The sequence below is a fragment of the Euphorbia lathyris genome, chromosome 9 (assembly GCF_963576675.1).
Source record: "Euphorbia lathyris chromosome 9, ddEupLath1.1, whole genome shotgun sequence".
NCBI classification, from domain to species: domain Eukaryota; kingdom Viridiplantae; phylum Streptophyta; class Magnoliopsida; order Malpighiales; family Euphorbiaceae; genus Euphorbia; species Euphorbia lathyris.
In genome coordinates this window covers 3,740,348-3,748,960 of record NC_088918.1, presented here as the reverse complement: position 1 = coordinate 3,748,960, position 8,613 = coordinate 3,740,348, and the positions used below count along the sequence as shown (strand labels likewise).

Genomic DNA, 8,613 nt, shown 5'->3' with positions numbered 1-8,613 from the left:
ATTCAGTAACATTAGTTCAACTCAGTTCAGTTTTTTTTAGTGATAAAGAACAAAGCCTAACTTAATATACGGTACAAAATGACCATGTTACTTTATTGTTTTCTGTCTATCTATTTATGCGAAATGTAATGATTAAAAATCTAAAAATATAGATAGAAAGACCAAAAAATAAGAATTTTATAATGTATTTTTCAAAATAGGGAATTAAACAACGTGTTAGGTAAAAACGAGGTGACTAATAAATTATTTAGGAAAAATTACAAAATTGGGTAAAATGGAAGACCCATTTACTTAACCTATTACATACCTAGACTATATTTTTAGAAATTTTTTAGTCTTTTTCTTTCTCCTTCCGTCTGACTTCGCGTATATGACTTTTACTTCGCAAATTTCTTAGTCTTTTTCTTTCTCGTCCCATGTGACCAGTTTTGTAATTTTCCCAATTATGTGAAGCTCAATCCTGCTCCACTACAGGATAAACTTAACCCAAATACGTACTAGCTAAGCAGCTTGCCAAACATTCCCCTCTAAAACCATCAGCATTTATAAACCCTAACCAAACGTTTAGATACTGTGCGTTGCCGAGAGATCGCATGCGTGTTTTCTCCACCCTCATTTCCTCATCATCTTCCATTGGCTACCATTTGAAAAAAAGCTACAGCCACTTCCACAAAGCTAGACTTTCAAGCCTAATCCGCTTATCGCCATCAATGGCCACATCTGAAGATTCTCTTCGCAGAGCTTTGGCGGAGAAGCTATCCGCCGTCGAAGCTCAAGGAAATGCTGTCCGTGCACTCAAAGCTGCTAAAGCGGTGAAGGCCGAAATCGATGCTGCAATTGAATCTCTTAACAGCTTAAAGCTCGAGAAAACTTCAATCGAGAAGCAGCTTCAAGCTACCGTCACTGGTAATGGCCCTGATAGCTCTTTCAACAGGGAAGCTTTTCGTCAAGCTGCGGTTAACACTCTGGAACGCCGTTTGTTTTACATTCCATCGTTCAAGATTTATAGAGGTGTTGCTGGGCTTTATGATTATGGTCCTCCTGGTTGCGCCGTTAAGTCCAATGTTCTCGCGTTTTGGCGACAGGTAACCGGCTAGCTTTTTACCTCACATTGTAGTTGCAACAATTGTGGTAAATTTTCGAAGATTTCAACTTCAAAAGGATTAGAATTGTTGATTAAGGAGCGTTCAGAACTTGTTACGATTTTCATTTCTCAATCTTTCTCTTTTAGTTGTTGCTTATTGTCTTCCAAATTAGAAAAACCCTGGTTGAATTACACCCAGTGCCACTTAGCTTTAATCATTTGCACAGTATCACTAAAAGTAACATAAAAAGTCACTCATCTTTGCACACTAAATTTCAATTAATTCTTATAAGGTAGAATATTCCAGGAATCGATGATATTCTAAGCAACTTTAATGTTGTTTGGTTAGTATAGAGAGAGAGAGAGAGTTATTTTTAGAGAGAGAAAGCTCCAGAAATGTTGATTTTAGGAAATAAAAAATGTGGTTCTAAACAATTTTAGTTCTGGAACATTTCCATTTGAGGTGTTAGTTATAGTTTAGTGGCATAATATTAGAAAGTGTAAATATGAGTGACTTTTATGTTACATTTTGAAGTTTACTGACTATACGGTGAAAATGATTAAAGTTGAGTAGCCATGGTTGTAATTCACCAAAAAACCCATAGGTTAGCTGGTCTGATATCTTTGTTTTCCAGCATTTTGTTCTAGAAGAGAATATGTTGGAGGTTGATTGCCCATGTGTGACGCCTGAGATTGTACTCAAAGCATCTGGTCATGTGGATAAGTTCACAGACCTTATGGTTAAGGATGAGAAAACGGGAACTTGTTACCGGGCTGATCACTTGATTAAAGATTTCTGCAATGAGAAGCTTCAGAAAGATCTTACCTTAACTTCTGAGAAGGCTGCAGAGCTAAAACATGTAATGGCTGTCTTGGATGATCTATCTACTGAAGAGTTGGGTGCAAAAATTAAAGAGTATGGCATTACTGCCCCAGACACAAAAAATCCCCTATCTGATCCTTATCCATTTAACTTGATGTTTCAAACATCAATTGGCCCTTCTGGTGTAAACACTGGGTAAGTATAATTTTGTTCTAATATACTCTGTGTTAGAATTTTTTAGATTTAAACACTGTAGTTTCTTCTTTTGCTTCTGAAACCCTAGTGGATTTTATGCTGCAGTTATATGCGTCCTGAAACAGCTCAAGGCATATTTGTGAATTTCAAGGACTTGTATTACTATAATGGAAACAAACTCCCCTTTGCTGCTGCTCAAATTGGTCAGGCTTTCAGAAATGAGGTTTTAATTTCTTCCCTTTGAACTGCAGAATACATGCATCTACTTTTTTGTAAGAGCTTTCTTTTTTATGCTTTTTTCAAATAAATATTAATTAAACACAACAGTTTTAATTGTGTTTATATACTTCATTGAATACACCCTAAAGCCTGGATAGAAGTTGAGCTGCTTGTATTCCTACGTTTTCAGTTAAATCTTGTTATGAGTTAAGAATTTAATATTTTAAAGGTTTAAATTATTCAATATTTTTCTGTGTATATTTTACCATTACTTTGTTTTTTCATATATACACTTTGTTCATTTGGCCATTAGATAGAATTTAAGGGTTTAATGACAAAATATTGATTTATATGTCAAAAAACAATTACTTTCGGATTTACAAAGCTAAATTTGAAGATCAAGTGTCAGATTTGACTATATATGCAACTCATAGTTGTTTCGATTCCATAATTTGATATGGTTGATTTGATTTGAGAAGTTTGTGCTTGTAAATCAGCCAGAGCAACCTTGTAAAGTGTAATCTCTTAGGAATCTAATAGCTTAGTCTAAGACATTATTAACCAAAGTAGGGAATTGTGATTATTATTATTTTCCTATGCTTTATTGCATAGTTCTAACCGTTGGTGGCTAGACATGATAATGTTTCCTTATAAGTGCTTATTATGGTCATGCTTTAGTCTTTTCTTTTGTTTTTCCTTACACCATCATTGTTACATTTACTGTTTGATACTTGTGGTTGTGTTTTTCATTTGTTCTACATCTTACTGGGGGAGAGCAAGACTAAGAGTTTTGACTGCATACTATGTATAGATTTCTCCTCGCCAAGGCCTTCTAAGAGTCCGTGAATTCACATTAGCAGAGATTGAACACTTTGTTGATCCTGAAGACAAATCTCATCCTAAATTCTCTGAGGTTGCAGATCTTGAATTTCTCATGTTCCCAAGGGAAGAGCAAATGTCTGGCCAATCTGCTAAGAAATTACAGCTCGGTGAAGCAGTTTCAAAGGTTTGTGTGCATCATAATGCAAAAAAACAAAACAAAACTTCGTATTCCATCTGTTACTTGTAATAATGCAATGATCTATGGTCACTCAGGGAACTGTCAACAATCAAACTCTTGGCTATTTCATTGGGAGAGTCTATCTCTTCCTAACTAGTCTTGGCATTGATGAAAATCGATTGCGATTCCGACAGCATCTTGCAAATGAGATGGCCCACTATGCTGCAGACTGTTGGGATGCTGAGATTGAGTGTTCATATGGTTGGATTGAGTGTGTCGGTATTGCAGATAGATCTGCATATGATTTGCTTGCTCACTCGGTGAGTTCCTGTTCTAGCTGTGTGAATATAAATGCTATTGATGTAAATTTACTTATACCTATCAACAAAGAAAAATTATTCTCACACAACTTCTAAGAGAGAGTTGATGTCGTCCTGAAGATGAAAATGATGCATTCTTATTGAGGAATTGCTTCTGGTGTGTTTACAGGAGAAGAGCTCAGTTCCTCTCGTGGCTCATGAAAAATTTGCAGAACCTAAGGAAGTGGAGGTATTACTCTGTTAATTTTACTAGTTAGCAGTTAATGTCTATGTTTTTCTTAAATATGTGCTACGAGAATTGGTTTAAAACGGCCATAATGCTTCAATTTCATTGTGTTATGGTAGGATCACTTTTGAATTTCTAGTGTATGATTTCAGAAACTGATTATTGCACCTGTGAAGAAAGAGCTTGGCCTTGCATTCAAGGGGAACCAGAAAATGGTTGTTGAAGCGTTGGAGGTAAAGATGGGTTTTCTTCTTGGTCTTTAATTTTGGGCTTAATACATCCCTAGCCCCAGCCCCAGCCCCTGTACTTGTCTGAAAAAGTCAATTGCCCCTTATATTTTGGAAAAGTTGAATGTGTACACTTTAAGCAAGTTCAGGGGGTTAATAAATCACTTTAATAAAGTTTAGGGGGCTAATAGGTGCCTTTCATAGAGTCAATTGGTTACTTTAAGCAAGTTCAGGGGTAAATATAACTTTTTCAAAGTACAGGGGTAAATATAACCTTTTCAAAGTACAGGGGTAAATATAACCTTTTCAAAGTACAGGGGGAAGTTGACTTTTTTGGACAAGTACAAGGGGCTAAAGATGTATTAAGCCTTAATTTCGGGAAACAATTTACATAGTTTTTATGTCTGTCTCCTTTTGTGTTAGGCAATGAATGAAAAAGAGGCTATGGAAATGAAGGCTACCCTGGAAACCAAGGGAGAAGCAGAATTTTACGTCTGCACCCTTCAGAAAAATGTGTCAATCAAGAAGAGTATGGTTGCAATCTCAAAGGAGAAGAGGAAGGAACACCAGAGGGTTTTCACACCATCAGTTATTGAACCATCCTTCGGCATTGGACGGATAATATATTGCCTCTTTGAGCATTCTTTCTACATGAGGCCTAGTAAAGCTGGCGATGAACAGTTGAATGTTTTCCGCTTTCCTCCTATTGTGGCTCCTATCAAATGCACAGTTTTTCCTCTGGTTCAGAATCAACAGTATGAGGAAGTTGCTAAAGTCATCTCTAAGTCATTGACTGCTGCTGGAATCTCGCATAAGATTGATATTACAGGTAATAAGCATGATCTCAGTCTTAGTTTGGCATGTTAATTAGAGTATTAACCAAATGTTGATATAAGCATAGTTATTAAATGCGGCTCAGTTGTGCGCCTGAGCGGCACGAGGCGTGCACGAAAGAAAAGTAATATATAAAAATCATAAATAACAACAATTAACGTTTCTAAAATGCAGCAAATAGTCAAATACTAAATCATATCCAATTATCCGAGTAAAAAGTTTCCATGGTCATTAAAGTATGGGCTTTATGTATTGGTGGTCACTGAAGTGGAAAATTTGTGTGTATTAAATTACTATGGCTGGATCCAACAATCTGCCCACCAAAAAACTGTCTGTGTCTGCCATGTCAACGACATGTCACGATATATCTAACACATGTCGCCGTGTGGAAATTAAAAATAAAAATAAAAAGATAAATTGGATCTATTTGAGACGTGAGTTACAGGTTAGGATATTCAGAAAATTCATTTTTTTAATTGTTGTGTCATGTTGGTTGTCATGTGGGGGCACATGTTAGATATATTGTGAGGTGTTGTTGACATGATAGCCACATCAGCTTTTCGGTTTCCCAGATTGTCGGATCCAACCATAGTGATTTTATTGACACAAATTTGCTACTTTAGTGACTTTATTGGATCAAAATTACTTTAGTGACAATAAGTGTAAAAAGTCTCAACTTTAATGACCATAAAAGCTTTTTTATCGCCAATTATCCATAATCATAAAATGCAGAAAATAAATTCCAAATTAACTACTAACTCTTCCATAATCATAATTCAAATTAAAATATTCTAAATCTAAATGCTAAAATTCAACCAAATCCTAAGTTTTTTTTTGAAATAAAATACTTCTTAATTATTAGAATTGGAAGAATGAACAACATTGAGATAGGGTGGTGGACATGCCTACACACCACGAACAGACTGAGAATTGACCGCCTTAGAGAAGAGATGAGCGGCCGAATTCGCTAAACGTTTTACATAAGAGACTGAGCAATTGCCTAGCTCTTTTAAGATACTAACACAAGACAAAATGACCTCAAGTTAATTAGCTGATAGTCTAAGTTAATTAGCTAAAGTCACTATTTGTGAAGTTTCTGAAGTCTTCAAAATGGAGCAGTGTTTTTCTGTGTTGTACTTTGCGATATTTCTTCAGTCCAAATCTTCCTTTTTCATTTATTTCTTATCATTCTAATTCAATTTCAGTGGCAGATCATATAGATAGGAAAGGGAGAGGTTAAAACATCCTATTTTTAACTTGAAATCCTAAAAGAACAATGTGTAGCTTCCAACTTTGAGCCTAGACGTGCCTCCAGCAAGGTGCTTGGCTAAAAAAGGCGCACTCAGTCGCGATCATCTTGAACAGGGCCTGCTATTGATAACTATGGGACCTAATCATTAATCAAAACCACTGTTATTAGAATCTTATGATTCACGGTTCGAATCATACAATTCGATTCAGATCTATTTCGAGCCGGATATTCATAACCGTTCATCAAAAACTTCAACAACACTAATTAATAAACTCACTGTCCTCTAGTCCGATTGTTATTTATTAAGTTATCAACTCAAACTAGTTCCATTCCATCATTATCAAGTTGCCAACAAGGTAAAAAAACAGAGTCAGAAACTCAAACTCTCCATCTCCAGTGTGTTTTTAAAAAGTCTTATTTTATTTGTGAATTAGTTTTATTTTATTAGGATTGCTTTTGCATTAATTTTGAATTTTGCATTAATTTTGAATTTTAAGTACTTTGATTGATATGATTTCTTTTTTGACATTAAATTGCATTTCTAGACTAGTATTTGATAATATTTTGAGTTCAACATGGTAAATATTTTATTTTTATAATATTATAAATTTGAACCAAAACTTACTATTCACGAGCCACGATTCACAAAATGAGGATTTTGATTCATGAGTCGAATCTCGATTTAACAGCTATGATTTCGATTCACGAGTCGAATCTCGATTTAACAACTATGATCAAGACACATAAGAGGCACACCTGAGGAGAGTCTGCCAAGCCCAGGCGAGGCACACATTTAAATAGAGCCTCGCCTAGGAATTATTAGGTGCAGGACCGCCTTTAACAACTATGGATATAAGATATAATATAGAGACCTTTTAGTATCTGTAGACTCACGTTTCCCCTCCCAGCCATCTCCTGTCATCCCTGTGTTCTCTCTTGTGGAGATAACAACAATCGTTCGCCTGTTTCCGACCTAATGTTGGGCCAGCTATCCTGTTGCTTAAAAGTTTGGAATCTATACTAGGGGGAAGAGTGTGACATGGATCTCACTGATTAGAGAAGTTGTTGTCTTGTACGTCTACAGAAGAGCTTGTGAATAACGAGTGGGGATGGGGACAGGGAATGCTTTCCACGTCCCCGTTTATGAAATTTATTGCTCCTATCCCCGTCCCTGCGGGGATCCTCATTCCCATTCCTCAAATTCTAATATTTTAATTTTTTTTATGGCGCAACGGTAAACGTTGTTGTCGTGTGACCGGGAGGTCACGGGTTCGAGTCTAGGAGCGGCCTCTTGCCAAAAAATTGGCAGGGGAAGGCTTGCCCCCAGTACACCCTTGTGGTGGGACCCCTGCCCCGCTTAGCGGGGACGCGTAGTGCACCGGGCCGCCCTTTTTACACTAAAATCATGCAAACATAATATAGAAATTAGAAAGTTTCGAGAGTTCATTGTTGCAGATACTTTTTTGTGTTGTGTCCGTGAGCTGCGTCAGCTGAAGTGTCGAAAAAGGATGTCCCATTGATGCTAATTTAACATTCTAATATGAGAGAAGTAATTTGTGGAGTGACTGATTTCTGTTTCGCTGTGCAGGCACTTCGATTGGTAAACGATATGCGAGAACAGACGAACTGGGTGTACCGTTTGCAATAACGGTGGACTCAACATCATCGGTGACAATCAGGGAACGGGATAGCAAAGATCAAATCCGAGTAAATGTGGAAGAAGCAGCAACAGTTATGAAGTCTGTGAGTGATGGACAGAGAAGTTGGGAAGATGTGTGGTCAAATTTCCCACATCACTCTTCTGCATCCACAGAAGATTAAGGAATTAAGGGTAAAATTGGTTCTTAACTCAAATCGAAGTTTCGGTATCAACTCGGTCCTTAAGTTGGCAAATTTTGACAAAGTTTGCCAATTTAGGGGCTGAATTGATAAATAAATTTTAATTTGGATTAAATTAATCTTGATGGCCATTTTGACCTTTAATTCGAAGATAAAGTTTTTGACCTAAACAGAACTACGAATTAAAAAAACATCGACCTTTGATTTTATAGTAACCCGTCTTTCTTTACTTGCTGTGTTACGTTGTGCTATTGGTTTTGAGACCAAACATTTTGAACTATCAATGGGTGATACTGGCAAATGGCCAAGTTATATATATTTTCTTCATTGCCAAGTTATATATATGTCCTTCATAGTTCGTTCTGTTCGCTGTTCAAGAAAATGGTCAGTTTGGATCATCTAGACATTCGAAACGAAATTGATTCTGTTTTGATATTTTTTTTAATTAGGCTCTCTAGGTATTTTTTGGCCCTCTAGATGATTGCCGTTCAGGGTATCTAAGTGATGATCAGAACAAAAAAAAATGTTTTTTTTTGCTTTAATATAATTCACTTTTGTGATTTGTTTATTTTATTTTTGGATACTTTTGTTTAG

At 36.3% G+C, this 8,613-nt stretch overlaps 1 protein-coding gene across 1 annotated transcript; it reads left to right on the top strand.

Annotated features, from left to right (window-relative positions):
- The first annotated feature begins 564 nt into the window (after positions 1–564).
- Positions 565–8,359, top strand: LOC136205340 (glycine--tRNA ligase, mitochondrial 1). The gene is made up of 9 exons (XM_065995885.1): positions 565–1,085; positions 1,720–2,102; positions 2,208–2,325; positions 3,133–3,327; positions 3,417–3,641; positions 3,811–3,870; positions 4,020–4,100; positions 4,518–4,923; positions 7,769–8,359. Exons 1-9 carry the CDS (start codon positions 594–596, stop codon positions 7,999–8,001), a joined length of 2,193 nt encoding a protein of 730 aa, XP_065851957.1. The 5' UTR covers positions 565–593; the 3' UTR covers positions 8,002–8,359.
- The last annotated feature ends 254 nt before the right edge of the window (positions 8,360–8,613 follow it).